Raw genomic sequence first — 14,697 nt, 5'->3', positions numbered from 1 at the left:
TTATTCTTTTATAATATTAATATAATAATATAATAATATTAATATATTTAATAAATACCATTAGTTGCTCGACATTTATATTAATTTATTTTTCAATGCAGACTTATCGCATTTACCGTATACAAAAACCTTATTTTTCATTTCGTTTATTGCAGAGCAATCAGCCGTCGGTGTTGAACACCGTGAATATATGCATATGTATTGAACATAAACTCACATTCTACACTAGGTTCCACTCTCTGAAACTCTCTCACGTAGTAAAAAATTTTAGTTTTAGTTTTAGTTTTAACTGATCCACCTCTAACAACACGTGTTGATTCCTATACGTAAAAAATAATAACTGTTTTTAAATGTTATACTTAGCTTGTGGTGCTGTTATTGCACATATAAATTTTACATATTCGCTTCACTACTTTGTTTTCGTGTGCACAGACTTGGTCACAGGGAGCAATGGTTAGTTTTTGTATTGTTGTGAATATGTTTTGCAACGTCTAGAGTTCATATCTTTATCTTCCAGACAGAAGACTTTGGTTTTGGTTTGTAGTGTACGCTTTGAATATGGCTATCAACTCGTGTATGTTTATACGCTTTAATAGACGCCATCGAGACGGCATTTGGTATTGGTTCTTTGCGACTTTCGGCATGCTTGTCTTACATATCTTAAGAATCCATTTTGGTAAATTAAATTCAAAAATCAGAGTTATAAACGGATTGTTATGTCGTGAGTACTTTAGTTTGTACGAGTACATGATTTGTTTTATAACTAACAATGAACTTTATTTGACAGTTTATATATCTATCTCGCTTATTATTATGCTCTTCATGAAATGTTTGGGGAAAAAAAAGAAAGACGAATCTCTTAAGAATTTTCCAACAAAATCCAGAAAATCTGTAAATGGCTTCGAATCACCAATAGGCGGAAATAATGATACACCCGGAAATGATGGAAATGATGTTCCTTTAACAATTATAGTTGAACAAGAGTCCACAAATCCCTTTGATTACGATACAGATTGTGTTAGCGATAATGCATCTGTATCTGAATGCTCATATGGAGGTTGCTCATATGGAGGTTACTCGGGTGGTGGAGGTGGCTACGATTCGTGAATACCGGAGTCTATTTTAATTTACATATTTACTTTTGTTTGCACTACCAAAAATTCTGCCACTTATTGATATTCTTGTTGCATTCCTCTCTCGCTTGTTCACATTCTCTTTTAGGCAATCGGCTTTCATTGCCGATTGGATCGTGCTCTTATCGCTCAAAAAAATTTGTTTTATCAACATACAAAAACAAATCATAAAACATGAGATAAAATGTGCATTTATGTTTGCATTTATAAATTAATTGTATAATATTGTTAAATATAGTAATAATAAATTTCTTGAAAAAGTGGTTAAACACTTGGTTTTTATTTAAAAAATAAAATTAAAGAGAGCAAAACTAAAATTTCTCTTAAATCAACAACTTCAAGAGAATCCACATAAGTTCCACATTGCGAATATTTTGCTTTCGTGAAATATGTAGACTTGCGTTGCTCAAGCACATCATCAGCAGTGTCCGCAAAATCATCATTCAGGGAACGTGTACACAAAGTTATCTCAAACGAGTATTTAAATATTACTACTTTAATATGGGATGCTGTGAAGTATTGAGAATCGCTTTTAGTGTCATCAATGCATTATGTACTCCTGTACTTATTGCGGCAATTTACGGTGTGAACATGGGATATCTTTATGGTGAGAAGTTAACCAAGTGACAAGATAAAAGATTTTATTTGTATATTATGGCTAAGTTCAAAAATATATATTTATATTTATAATTATTTTTCAGATGTTCCACGATTCGTTTTACTTTACGTAGTCGCGCTATTCATCAATGTACATCTTAATATGCTAGCTTTGGAACGCACATTTAAGACGAATCGTAGATTAATTATAACATGTGCTTCCTGCTCGATCTTTTTTATTTTTTTGCAATTATTGAAACTTAATCTAGTAATTGTATTTATATTCTTCATACATTTTATTAACTTCTTGATCCTATGTAAGTAATATTATATTATTCATTATTGGAACTGTTTAGTTCATTACGATATGTATATTTATCTTTTCAGGTTATCTTGTTATTTCGTTTATTATTGTGTGCTTAATACACTTGGATTTTCGAAAAAATCAAAACACGGCGATTGATACTGAATTGAATACGATCGAAACATCACCAGAGTAATGAGAGATCTGATATCGATACTAAATACATTTTGAGAATTAATTATTGGATACTCATTCAACGCTGAATGCTCAACTACCTCAGAAGAGACTTTTATCTAAAATATCTAGTGATAATATCTAGTGATTTGAGTTATTTTTATTACTGTAAATTGTTTTATATTTCAATCAAAATCAAGTCGAATATATTAAAAAATTTAATATAGTTGCTTAATATTTATAACTTACTAGTAGAGTGCAAAATCAGCTTGCAACTATTGAACTTGATTTAAACTATGGCAGCGTCAATGAATCTGTATGTGATGTAGAATACGGCGGTGGCTACAGTTTGTGAACACCGGAGTCTATTTCAATTTGCACATTTTTTGTACTCATCAATATGCTGATAATTGTCGATCTTCTTTATTCACATTTCTCTCTAGCTTGTTGAAATTCTCTTTTTGGCAATCGGCTCTTAATGTTGATTAGCTGGGGTAAATTGATACACAACGTAAAAAAAAAGCGTAAATCATGGGAAGAAATGTACATTTATTATTTTAATGTCTTATTGAAATATTAATTTTCTTAACAAATTGACTTAGCATTTTGTTTTAATTTTAATAAAATAATGAAAGAGCAAAACCAAAATTTCTCTTTAGGCAGCAAATTCAAGAGAATCCACTTAGATTCCACATTGCGAGTCTTCTAATATCTCGAATAGACATGCGTTGCTAAGACAAATATCAGCAGTATGCTCAAAACCGTCATTCAGTGAACGTGTATTCAAGATTATCATAATTGAGTATTTAAATATTACCAAGTAAATATGGGATTCAATGAAGAATGGAGAGTCACTTTTAGTATCATCAATGCGTTATTTACGCCTGTGCTTATAAGGGTAATATGGGGAAAGGACACACTATCTCATCTAGGTGAGATATCAACCAAATGACAAGATAAACGATTTTATTAAAAATATATAATTATATTTCAGATTATCCACGTCCTTTACTTTTATTTACTTATTTACTTTGCCTTATCGCGCTATCGATCAATGTACATCTAAATATGCTCAATTTTGAACGCACATTTAAGACGAATCGTAGATTATTTTTAACAATTTTCTCCTGCTCGATCTTTATGTATTCATTGTTCTCTACATTACTTGGGCGAGTAATTTTATATTCAATGATAACAAAGTTATTTCTCATTGTTGTCATAGGTAAGTAATACTATATTATTTATTATCACATTTGTAACATTTGATTACTATATATGTATGTATATTTATCTTTGCAGTCTACTTTGTTGTTTCGTCTCTTATCGTTTTTTTGATACACATGGATTTTCAAAAGAATCAAAACACGGTGTTTGATACTGAAATGACTACCATCGAAAGGATACCAGAGTAATGAGAGATCTGATATCGATACTAAATACCTTTGGAGAATTTATTATTAAGTACTTATTCAACGCTCAATGCTCAACTACCTCAGAAGATTTAAAGTAGACTTCTATCTAAAATATCTAGTGATGCGAGTTATTTTTATTACTGTAAAATGTTGTATGTTTCAACGAAAATCTAGTCAAATATATTAAAAATGTATATTAATATATAGTTGTTTAATATTTATAACTTACTAGTAAAATCATCTTGCATACATAATTCTCTGAACTTTTGAACTTGATTCAAACTATGACAGCGTCAATGAATCTGTATGTGATTGCTCAGATGTAGAATAAGGCGGTGGCTACGATTTGTGAACACTGGAGTCTATTTCAATTTTCACATTTACTTATGTTTGTACTCATCAATATTCGAACTTCTTTGTTTACATTTCTCTCTCGCTTGCTCAAATTCTCTTTTTGTCAATCGGCTCTTAATGTTGATTAGCTCGGGTAAGTTGATACACAACGTTCAAAAAAAACATAAATCATGTGAAAAATGTGCATTTAGTATTTTAATGTCTTATTGTAATATTAATTTTCATAACAAATTGACTTAACATTTTGTTTTAATTTTATTAAAAAAAAATGAACGAGCAAAACCAAAATTTCTCTTTAGGCAGCAAATTCAAGAGAATCCACTTAGGTTCCACATTGCGAGTCTTCTAAATTCTCGAATACACATGCGTTGCTAAGACTAATATCAGCAGTTTGCGCAAAACCATCATTCAGAGAACGCGTATTCAAGATTATCATAATTGAGTATTTGAATATTACCAACTAAATATGGGATTCAATGAAGTATGGAGAGTCACTTTTAGTATCATCAATGCGATATGTACGCCTGTGCTTATTGTGGTAATATGCGGAATGAAAATACGACCTCATCGGGGTGAGATGTCAATCAAACGACAAGATGAAAGATTTTATTAAAAATATTCATATATTTCAGATTTTCCACCTTTGCTTTCACTCTGCTTATTCGCACTATCGCTCAATGTACATTTAAATATGCTCAATTTGGAACGCACATTTAAAACAAATCGTAGATTATTTACAACAATTTTGTCCTGTTCGATCCTTATCGTGTTTTTTTTATTGCTCATTACGGAATTTGATCGGGTAATTTTATATCCAATAATAATAAACTTATTTGACTTTATTGTAAAATGTAAGTAATACTATATTATTTATTAGAACTGTTATATTTGCTTGCGATGTACACATGTTTATTTTTGCAGGTTACGTGGTTATTTCGTCTATTATAGTGTTTTTTATTCACAACAATTTTGAAAAGCATCAAAACACGGCGATTGATACTGAAATGAATACGATCGAGAGGTTACCAGAGTAATGATCTAAGACCTGATGTCAATACTAAATGAGTACTTATTGAACACTCAATGCACAACTACCTCAAAATATATCTAGTGATAACTTAATGACTGAGAATTGGTTTAAAAAACTGTAAATTGTTCCATTTTTTAATGAAAATCAAGTAAAATATACACATAATTTTTTTTAATATATAGCGGGCTGACATTTATATACTTAAAAGTCTAGTGCAAAATCAGTTTGCATATATAATTACCTGTACTTTTGATCCCTAAGCAAACTATGGTAGCGATGAAGTTTCTGTATGTGATTACTCAATGGAGAAGACGGAGATTTAATTTTCACATTTGTATGGAAGTCTTATTTTATTATACTCTCAAAGAGTCTGCAACTCTTTGATGTTCTTAATATTTCTCTTACTCTCTCTCCCTCTCCCTCTCTTTCTCTCTCTTTATTTCGCTAGCTTAAATTCTCTTTTTTGAATTATTGTAGTTTGTAATGCTAATGATACAGTTAGGTTGTAATGCTAATGATGATACAAAAAAGGGCATGTACAAATTTTTTTAAAAAGAAAAGTGACAGTTCAAGTATTTATGTATTCATTATGTATTTCAATATATTTATAATTTCTCTTCAGTCAGCATCGTCAAGAGCAGACATTGAAGTTACGTAGACTTACGCTGCTTAAAGAAATTATATGTAATGTTCACAATATCATTATTCAGTATACGAGTATTCAAAATGTTCTGAAATAAGTATTTCAAATACACTGTTCTCTTAGGATAAGAGATAATTCTCTTAACTACCGAATTCGTGTTTCAATTAAGTTACATACTTACTTTGATTTCTCAGCTGTGTTCGGTAGATTTTTCTAAGCTGTCATTCAGGACACATTCATTTTGACTACAACATTATTATGGGATGCATAAGGGCTTGTAAGAACGCTGTTATCATCGTAGCTCTATTAGAGTCAATTTCCATTGAAAGAATGATAGTGTTGTTCAAAAGCTACATACATATGTCCAAATCAATATTTGTTTATTTTTTTAATAATTTTTGTTTTTGTGGTCATAAAAATCATTTATTTCATTTTTTACTGATAAGTATTAATTCGTAATTTTGTGCTATTAGTCATTTTATTTTTGTTTTTTTCCAATAAGTAATGAAAAAACTTTTTGAACATAAAGAGAGTATTTTATTTTGAGTTCAATTAATGTTAAAATTCTCTTATGTTCACATTGCGCCTCTTTCTCGGCCTCGAGTTATGTGCATGGCGCTGGGCTATTTTACCGGCAGTCTACATTCAGCTTCAACTACGAGGGCACAATACATAGCTGTCTGAAGCGAATTTTGAAATATATCAACATGAAATACTTGAAGGCTTGTGGAATTGCTGTTACCATCATCAATCTGTTGTTCTCGATTGTAATTATTAGGGCATTATTAGATATTGGCATGGTTGATAGAGAATGCAGTAAAGAGAATTGTGGTATGATATGATCACAATAAGATATTTTTGAACATTTATTGGAAAATTTTATTTTTTTTAGCTAATATGCCATTACTTTGGATTGTAGTTTTAATCAGCAACATAATTTTTAATGTGTGTATTCTTGGTTACATATTCTACAATGAGCAATCTGCAATTAGAGCGTGGAAATATTTTTCAATAGTATTTGTTTGTTTGATCGTTGCGCCAACTTGTGAAGAAACATTTGTTGGAAAGATCAAGTTAATGTTCATTATATTTATCGGTAAGTATGGCATAGCATACTTAATCTGTGATCGTGTACTAACTTTTTTTACCCCTAAAGTTAAAATATTTATTTCGATTATTATAATAGTCATTGTTGAAAAGACATTACCACAGAAAGATGATTTGCCAAATTCAATTCAATTCTATGCTACAAATAGAATACCAACTAATTCAACCAATCAAAGAAGTAACTTTGCGACTTCGGCCGGTACTAGAAGATATCGTCAGCGTCAACAATATGAGAGCTGGAGTGAAAATGAGAGAATTGAGTTGCCAAATACTCAATTTGAATATGATTTTACAATTGGTGAACTATTGATCAATGGTGGCACTGGCTCAGATAAAAATGATTTTGGGAACTGTGATGATTCTGATAGACAGAATAATGGCTCACTCAATAATGATAACGATGGATGCTGTCAGATCTCAAACGATGATAATTGTGGAGGTGGTTATGATTATAGTTGCACAAATGATTATGAATCTAATAATTGTGGTTGCGATGACTCTGGAGGTTATGACTGTGGTGGCGACGATGATTAAGTTATCATAAATTAAATCCAATTACATATTTACGTGCTAATTAGATCACAGTAATTCATTACATGTTCATAATCTTAAATACAATATTCTGCTATACCGATTGCACTTACAACAAAATAACAGCTTTTCATGTCATCGACTGAAGAACATTCACCCTTCGGTGTTTAGCTCGGTGCTTCATATTCATATTATATATGTATATGTATAGACTCATATGTATTTGTATTGTCTATAGATTTACATTCCACACTAGGTTCCGCTATCTGAAGCTTTCGTACGCAGTTAGAAGGCTTAGGTTTCAGTTTGAACTGATCCGTCTCCGACAACACGTGTGTATTCCTTTATGTAAATTACACTTGAATATTTGTAAATGGTATAACTGAAAACTTTTCAATATGGCATACCATATTTGTGGCGCTACAGTATCATTCTTAAATTTGTTGTATTCCCTTGGGTACTTTGCAATCGTGTTCGCAGACATGGTCACAGGCGATGTCGGTGAGTTTGTGTATGTTTATGTATATTTATGCGAATTTGTAGAAACCGGATATTTCTCTTCCAGACACAAGGCATTTGTATTGGCCTTGGCTTGTGGTGTACGCTGTGAATATGTGCGTCAACACATTTATGTTCAGACGCTATTACAGAGCCCAACGAGTAGGCATTTGGTTTTGGTTCTTTATTAGTTTCATCGTACTTCTATTACATATCTATAAGATTCAATCCGGTAAATTGAGTTCAACTATCAGAACTATAAACGAATTCATTTGTTGTGAGTACTTCAGTTGGCTCATAATTTTATTTTTGCAACTTATAATTAACTTTATTTTACAGTTTACATATTTATCACGCTAATTATTATGCTCTGTATGATGAGTATTTTAAAAGAGAAAACAGACGAAACTATTGAGCCAGCAAAATCTAGAAGAAAATCGGGAAGTGGTGCCGGATCATCTGTAGATGAAATTTGTGATGCACCTGCCGCCGTAGTAATGGGACCTCCTTTATCAATTACATTTCAGCATGTTTCCCCAAGTCCCGCAGGTCACGACGAAGACTGTGGCAACGATAATGGATCTTCATGTGATGACTCAGATGGAGGACACGGAGATTGCGACGATGGTGGAGACTGTTGCGGCGAATGAAAAAGATATATTACATTTACATACTTCCGCATTTCAATTGATTCCATTATGCCAATCTTTTTTGCTTGTGTTCTATGCCACTTGTTGATGTTTTTTGCCATTTTTCTCTCTCGCTTACCTAAATTCTCTCTTTGGAATAAGCTCTCAATACTGACAACTAATTGGCTTGGTTTCGCGCTTTTTACTCAAACAAAATATTGTTGTGTCCGCCCACAGAAAAAAATCAAATGTGCATTCATGAGCATTCAGTATTTTATTACGCTTAAATTATATTGTAACAAAATTCAGTGTCAGTGGGAATATAATAACATGTCAAATAAATATCTTATTTTATTTAAATTTTTGGATAATATATATGTATGTTAAGAGAATCCGCTTAAGTTCCACAATGCAACTCTTTCACTTTTAAGAATTATTTGGACGCCCGTTGCTCAAACAAATTGTCCGCAGTGTGCGCAAAACCATAATTCAGAACGCGTGTATCCGTAAATATCTGTATCGAGTATTTAAATATTACTGTCTAAATATGGAACACTGTAAATCATTGGGAATTACTCTTACTATAATTAATGTTTTATTTTCTCTTGTGCTTATTGTGGCAATATACAGTTTTAAAACGGGATATCATGGAGGTGATACTTTAACTATAAGACGAGATACAAAAAAAATATATATTGATGCATTATGACAGCTTCATAGGTATTTACTACTTATATTTATATTTCAGACTATATTCTTTGGGATTGGTTTTGGGTTGTAGCGCTTTTCGTCAATATTCACCTTAATATGTTTGCTTTGGAACGCATATTTATTTACATGTTAATTATTATACAGAATAAATTTGGAACGCATATTTAAGAAATATTACATGATAATATATGTCACCTGCGCGATAATTTATTGTTCATTGTGCATAATTAAAATTGCCAATGATGCTCAAATAAGATAATACATTTTTAATTTAATTTTTGGTGGTAAGTAGTTCTGTTTCATCTTTACAGTATACTACTTATATTTATATTTCAGACTATATTCTTTAATTCGATTACCATATTACATGTGCTACACAAGAAATTAAAAAAAAAAAATACAAATTACGACGAATGATACTCAAATGAAAAGCAGCCAAAGGTTACCAGAGTAATGAAATATCCGATGTCAATACAAAATTAATTTCGAGATCTTATTATACAATACTTATAAAACTTTTAATGCTTGATTATCTTAGAAGGTTTGGTGAAGATTTCCATATAAAATATTTAGTTTTATTATAATAGCTGGAATTATTTTTGATACTGTAAAATTTATATTTAAATTAATGTTAAGTTAAGTTAAAATAAGCTATATGAATACGAGATGTTATACATTATATTCTTTCTCGTTCTTGCTGCCTGCCAAACCAGATTTCATTTTTATATTCTTAAACTAAATGAAGATTGTTTACCAAATGTAGTCAACGATAATAGGACATAACTAAATTAAAATTAAAAATATCATATAACACGTGGGCTGAAAAGTCCCGGGCCTTACACATAGGTGGCGCTAGTTTTATTGCAGTCACCTTTTTTTCAGTTAATACAATCCTTCAGAAGACAGCTGCTAAAATTTCATGATATTCTATTCATTAGTTTGTAAGTTATTGAGCTAAGAGTGACACTACTTTTGCTATTTTCAAAACAATGGGTCAAAAGCAATTTCGTGTTCTAATCTTACACTGCTTCTTGATGGGAAAAAATTCCGTTCAAGGACAGTTTTGGCTTGAATAGTGTTATGGGGACTCCTCTCCATCAGAAACAACAATTAAACGTTGGTTTGCTGAAATCAAACGTGGTCGTAGAGACACCGATGATGCAGACCCCAGTGGACGTCCAAATGGGGAGGTCACACCAGAAAACATCAAAAAAATCCACAAAATCGTTTTGAATGATCGAAAATTAAATTTGCATGAGTTAACTAATATCGTACAGATATCAAAAGAACATGTTGGCCTAATATTGCATGAACATTTGACTATGAGAAAGCTCTCTTCAAAGTGGCTGCCGCGTTTGCTCACTTTTGACCATCAACAAGAATGTGTTCATGATTCAATGACAGTGACAAAACTACATGAATTTAACTTCGAATTGCTCCCACATCCACCGTATTCGCCAGATTAGGCTCCCAGCGACTTCTGGAGGTTCGCAGTCCTGAAAAAATATTCGCCGGTAAAAAATTTCGTAGGAATGAAGAGGTTATCACTGAAATTGAAGCCTATTTTGAAATGTTACAGCGGCTCTGGAATGATTGCGATGCTCTTGATAAAGATTAAATTAATGAGTAACGCCAATTTTGATCCAAAAAAAGCGTGTTTTCTTTGTTAGGCCCGGGACTTTTCAGCCCATGTGTTATATAACAGTAAGTTGGAATCCAAATAAGAGTTTCGAGGCAGCGAATTTCCAAAGAGAATGAATTTGGATTGAATTCATTTAATTAAATATTCACAATCATCTTCAAATTGACATCAACATGAAATGATTTCCAAGAAATTAATTTTAATACATATAAAATTATCAAACCACGTCTGACTAACAATGCCACAAAAATGCAGTTAATTAAAAAAAAGTCGAATAACATCGATTCTCTGCCATGGAAAATATAATATTATATGTTCTTTGTTTATCACATTTTTATCAAGGGTATTTAAATTTGGGAATTTTGGCAGCACGCGTATGAATCTAAGAGTTCCCTAGGTCTATTTACTCAGGTTCCACACTAAGTTTGTTAGCTTCCACATTTTGGAACTCTCTCACGCAGTCGATAAATTGCGTCATCGCTCTACTCTTGCTACGCTAAACTTATTATTATATATGTACGGGGTAGACTGAAATAAATTGTACGCAAAAAAATAATTTATGTTTTTAGGCATATGGTCACGGTTATAACTCAAAATGGGCTACGCTGAGGAATTTGAAAGAAACATACTCATCCAAAGTGAATCAAGAAATGCATAAAATAATTAACCATAACCTATCCTAATTGATGACTCGGCCAAAAACTATATTTTTTTATTCATTTATATTATTTTTGTGCAAGATATTTTGTTGTTCGCAATGTATTCTGTAAATTAAGTTTTGTTGTTCAAAATTTACTTTGTGAGAGTATAAACAAATCGGCATCAAACTGTTGATGAATGATTCTGGTTTTTCATTTTTTTTTTTTTTTTTTTTTGCGAACAACTGTTGACGCACGAGTTCGGGCAATATCCTACTTTCTAATCTAATTGCTTTCATTCTCACTTGACTGTTCTCCCAATCGCTCCCATCGCTACTTTGCCTCTCTTGATTTTTCGCTCTCGGACTTGTCTTTTTATTTTGGTTAATTTTTTTTCGAGCATGCTCTTCTTAAGCAGAGCGCTGGCTGAAACCGGCTAGTTTTTAGATCTGTCTGGTTTTGTTGAACTGTTTGTGTGCCGGTTTATATATTATATTATAAGATAGTATTCATTTAAAACGGTTCACTAATTCCTCGAAAGATTTTAGAACTATTCTGCATCAATATAACAAATGTAACTAGTTGACCATAATTTCTAAAAAAAACGAACAGAACATTCAGGCTTCGACATGTTACCAAGTATACAATTCGTGAAGCAGGGTGACTTCTCCCCCTACTTATTTTTAGAAACCTCTCTTAGTTCCACTTTTTGGAACTCTCGCACACAGACGAAAAATGTCGTCACCAGTTTTTGCTAAAGCCTCGCTGCCGGCATTTGTTTATAGTAAAAGTAGACCTAACACAATATAGTGATGTTTTTCTTATTTCAAAATACTCTTTTGATTTTTTTAATATGACTTGCTTCAGTTGGGGTGTTATAATTGGGATCTCTAATTGTATGTACTCAATTGCATATTTAGTAATCCTATTCATCGACTTGGTTTTAACTGAAAATGTTGCTAGTCTTCGTGAGTGATGTCATTTTTTGTGTATATAAGGGTGTGTGCGGAAATACTTAAGTTTAATGCTTCCAGCTGTAATGCAATGGGTGTGGATTACAACATACACTTCCAACTTTTCCCTAAATGTGTATATGCTAGTCTGTTTTATAATAAATAATTATAAACCGATATGGACTTGGATTTCTATCACATGCGTTGTACTTCTATTACGACTGTTTGGGATTAACTACAATAAACTCAATTCAATTGATAGAATTGTCGATATACTTTTAAACAGTGAGTATTTCAGATTACTCAATATTGTGAACAACTTATTAATTGTATTATTCCGTAGCTTACATTTTCATTTCGATAATAATTATGCCCATTTTGATGGGCAAGCCTAAGAACAGTCGCAAGTCTTCAATGTTTTCCACTTCTACCTGGATGACGAATGAACCAATCAATATTATTTATCAACCTAGTATTTGTGCAGTAAGAAATGATAGAAATTTTAAAAGTAATGCGGGTCCTTCACCCGTGGACAACATTTCCTCAATTCAACAAGACAACACAATGAATGCTTTGTCAAAGAATCACACAACAAAAAGTTTCAGTCCTTCGTCTAATTATTTGTAAGCATTTCTCTGTATCACCACTAGACCAGAAAATAATAACGATTGACATAAACAATTGCAAATTTTGTGATTTTAAAGAATATCGGAAGAGTTACAGGCAACAATTATGTATAGAAGCAAAATTAACTACATATCGAAAACCTAGTGTTGTTACTTTTTTGCAATTCTTTTGTAATCACGTCAACATTTTTTAAATAAAAACAAAATGTACTTCTAACGAATTTTTTCATAAGGGTATGTGGAATTCTGCTAAAAATTGTTCATGTTTATTATTCGTTTGTTAACTGAATAGATTCCACAACATGTGCTCGCAGAATTTGCTCAGTTAGCAGCTCTTTGTTATTCACTCTCTCACTAATTCTCTTTTTTCACTCTCCCTCTCGCTCTATCTCTCACTTTTATGTATCTTTTGTTGATTTCATTTGTCTCACGATACTGAACAGAAATACGCTCAGTATACATAGAACGCTTGTTAAGCGGGGCTGCTTTTTTATAGTATCACCTGTGGTTAATGTCAAAAGTGAATTAGTAAATATAAACAATTCACAGAAAACAATTCATTGCTATCGAAAATGGCTAAAGAATCATGGACCATCAAGTCGTGGGCAATTGTCATAGCTGTAATTAGTGCGCTATACTCGTTAATCTACATGGGAATCGAAATTTCCAATGTGATGAATCGTATCATTGGGCGTTAGTCATACATATATATTTTGATTAACCCCTACGCAAATGAAAGACAATTTTGTTTTCAGCTGGGATGTTGGCGACATGGACTGGAGTCTACTTTGCGAACATATTGATGAACGCGTTCTTTATGGGAAGAAAAGGCGACTGGGGGAAAAGCGAAGTAGTACTTTGGATTATAGTTACATTAGTTGTGTATATCCTTCGACTTGTGCTCATTGATTATCGAAAGATAAGTGAGAGACAGCTGATATTTGCAATAGCTGTAAATGGTGAGTCAGTTAATACTCTGAAATATCATTAAAAATGAGAAATTAATACGTTAATATCTTTCCACAGTTTATATACCATTAACATTCGTTATGAAAGCACTATTGTATTATCAAGTGGCGAATCCAACTACAGACATTAGTACTTGTTTATTTGGAGGAGGAACAACGAATGTAAAGTCAAAAAATACAGGAGAAGTAATTGTTGAAGATCTGTCACATACTCTTCATTCTACTACAGCCCCAAATATTAACAACTTAAACAATGATATTGAAGTTGTTTGTGATGCCAATGATCGTCCTCCAAGTTACAAAAATGTTCTGGCTGGTCAGAATACAAACTTGTTAAGTTCGAAAGATTAATACTGAGCACACACACTCTTGCAATAGTTAACGTGACCCAATATTTTGACATTAATTGCTCGAATAATATGGATTTCCCCTATAATAATAGAAATGGAAAGGCCATGGACAATAATGAATCTGAAAATGAAAGCAGCAATCTGGATTTGATGACAAAGATAATGCAAATTTAAATTGAAACGAGCTATTTATCAATACACAAGTACTACCTCAACCTCACAATGAACAAATGTAATTTATGAGTAAACTGCCAGACACTCTACGTTTGAGTGTATTATCTTATCTCAGATATCAGCCAACAGAAGCAACGTTGAACATTTTTTCTACACCTTTTTGTGTTCTTACTTTACAAAAATAAATTATTAAAAAAAATTTAATTTTATTGTGTAGTTGATA

The 14,697-nt window shown here is 31.9% G+C and overlaps 4 protein-coding genes and 1 long non-coding RNA gene across 6 annotated transcripts; all 5 read left to right on the top strand.

The window, feature by feature from the left end:
• The first annotated feature begins 1,570 nt into the window (after positions 1-1,570).
• LOC127565462 (uncharacterized) lies at positions 1,571-2,770 on the top strand. The gene is made up of 3 exons (XR_007954767.1): positions 1,571-1,740; positions 1,835-2,047; positions 2,118-2,770. It is a non-coding gene; the product is annotated as an uncharacterized LOC127565462 (long non-coding RNA).
• A 110-nt stretch (positions 2,771-2,880) lies between these two features.
• Positions 2,881-3,823, top strand: LOC117570462 (uncharacterized). The gene is made up of 3 exons (XM_034252124.2): positions 2,881-3,140; positions 3,203-3,430; positions 3,508-3,823. The coding sequence occupies exons 1-3, from the start codon at positions 3,035-3,037 to the stop codon at positions 3,618-3,620; spliced, it is 447 nt and encodes a 148-aa protein (XP_034108015.1). The 5' UTR covers positions 2,881-3,034; the 3' UTR covers positions 3,621-3,823.
• Positions 3,824-6,291: 2,468 nt separating this feature from the next.
• Positions 6,292-7,432, top strand: LOC117570040 (uncharacterized). Of its 2 annotated transcripts, none has more exons than XM_052003970.1 (3): positions 6,292-6,478; positions 6,540-6,743; positions 6,834-7,432. In XM_052003970.1, the coding sequence occupies exons 1-3, from the start codon at positions 6,355-6,357 to the stop codon at positions 7,286-7,288; spliced, it is 783 nt and encodes a 260-aa protein (XP_051859930.1). In that variant the 5' UTR covers positions 6,292-6,354; the 3' UTR covers positions 7,289-7,432. The 2 variants fall into 2 exon arrangements, with proteins under 2 accessions (XP_051859930.1, XP_034107357.1); XM_034251466.2 differs by having other exon boundaries at positions 6,804-7,432.
• A 143-nt stretch (positions 7,433-7,575) lies between these two features.
• On the top strand, positions 7,576-8,754 carry LOC117569052 (uncharacterized). The gene is made up of 3 exons (XM_034250056.2): positions 7,576-7,786; positions 7,851-8,060; positions 8,123-8,754. The coding sequence occupies exons 1-3, from the start codon at positions 7,684-7,686 to the stop codon at positions 8,431-8,433; spliced, it is 624 nt and encodes a 207-aa protein (XP_034105947.1). The 5' UTR covers positions 7,576-7,683; the 3' UTR covers positions 8,434-8,754.
• Positions 8,755-13,435: 4,681 nt separating this feature from the next.
• LOC117569841 (uncharacterized) lies at positions 13,436-14,670 on the top strand. The gene is made up of 3 exons (XM_034251170.2): positions 13,436-13,675; positions 13,738-13,941; positions 14,009-14,670. The coding sequence occupies exons 1-3, from the start codon at positions 13,555-13,557 to the stop codon at positions 14,299-14,301; spliced, it is 618 nt and encodes a 205-aa protein (XP_034107061.1). The 5' UTR covers positions 13,436-13,554; the 3' UTR covers positions 14,302-14,670.
• Positions 14,671-14,697: the final 27 nt, after the last annotated feature.

The sequence above is a fragment of the Drosophila albomicans genome, chromosome 3 (genome assembly GCF_009650485.2).
Source record: "Drosophila albomicans strain 15112-1751.03 chromosome 3, ASM965048v2, whole genome shotgun sequence".
Taxonomy (NCBI): domain Eukaryota; kingdom Metazoa; phylum Arthropoda; class Insecta; order Diptera; family Drosophilidae; genus Drosophila; species Drosophila albomicans.
Note: the sequence above shows the minus strand (reverse complement) of the source record. Positions and strands in the feature narration are given on the sequence as shown.

Excerpts from the sequence above, each read along its gene's own strand:
- LOC117570462 (XM_034252124.2), top strand. The coding sequence starts at position 3,035 with ATGGGATTCAATGAAGAATGGAGAGTCACTTTTAGTATCATCAATGCG. Across the intron at positions 3,141-3,202 it reads GGACACACTATCTCATCTAG|ATTATCCACGTCCTTTACTT; the intron begins GTGAGATATCAA and ends ATTATATTTCAG. Across the intron at positions 3,431-3,507 it reads ATTTCTCATTGTTGTCATAG|TCTACTTTGTTGTTTCGTCT; the intron begins GTAAGTAATACT and ends TTATCTTTGCAG.
- LOC117570040 (XM_034251466.2), top strand. The coding sequence starts at position 6,355 with ATGAAATACTTGAAGGCTTGTGGAATTGCTGTTACCATCATCAATCTG. Across the intron at positions 6,479-6,539 it reads ATGCAGTAAAGAGAATTGTG|CTAATATGCCATTACTTTGG; the intron begins GTATGATATGAT and ends TATTTTTTTTAG. Across the intron at positions 6,744-6,803 it reads AATGTTCATTATATTTATCG|TTAAAATATTTATTTCGATT; the intron begins GTAAGTATGGCA and ends TTACCCCTAAAG.
- LOC117569052 (XM_034250056.2), top strand. The coding sequence starts at position 7,684 with ATGGCATACCATATTTGTGGCGCTACAGTATCATTCTTAAATTTGTTG. Across the intron at positions 7,787-7,850 it reads CATGGTCACAGGCGATGTCG|ACACAAGGCATTTGTATTGG; the intron begins GTGAGTTTGTGT and ends TTTCTCTTCCAG. Across the intron at positions 8,061-8,122 it reads TATAAACGAATTCATTTGTT|TTTACATATTTATCACGCTA; the intron begins GTGAGTACTTCA and ends TTTATTTTACAG.
- LOC117569841 (XM_034251170.2), top strand. The coding sequence starts at position 13,555 with ATGGCTAAAGAATCATGGACCATCAAGTCGTGGGCAATTGTCATAGCT. Across the intron at positions 13,676-13,737 it reads GATGAATCGTATCATTGGGC|CTGGGATGTTGGCGACATGG; the intron begins GTTAGTCATACA and ends TTTTGTTTTCAG. Across the intron at positions 13,942-14,008 it reads ATTTGCAATAGCTGTAAATG|TTTATATACCATTAACATTC; the intron begins GTGAGTCAGTTA and ends ATCTTTCCACAG.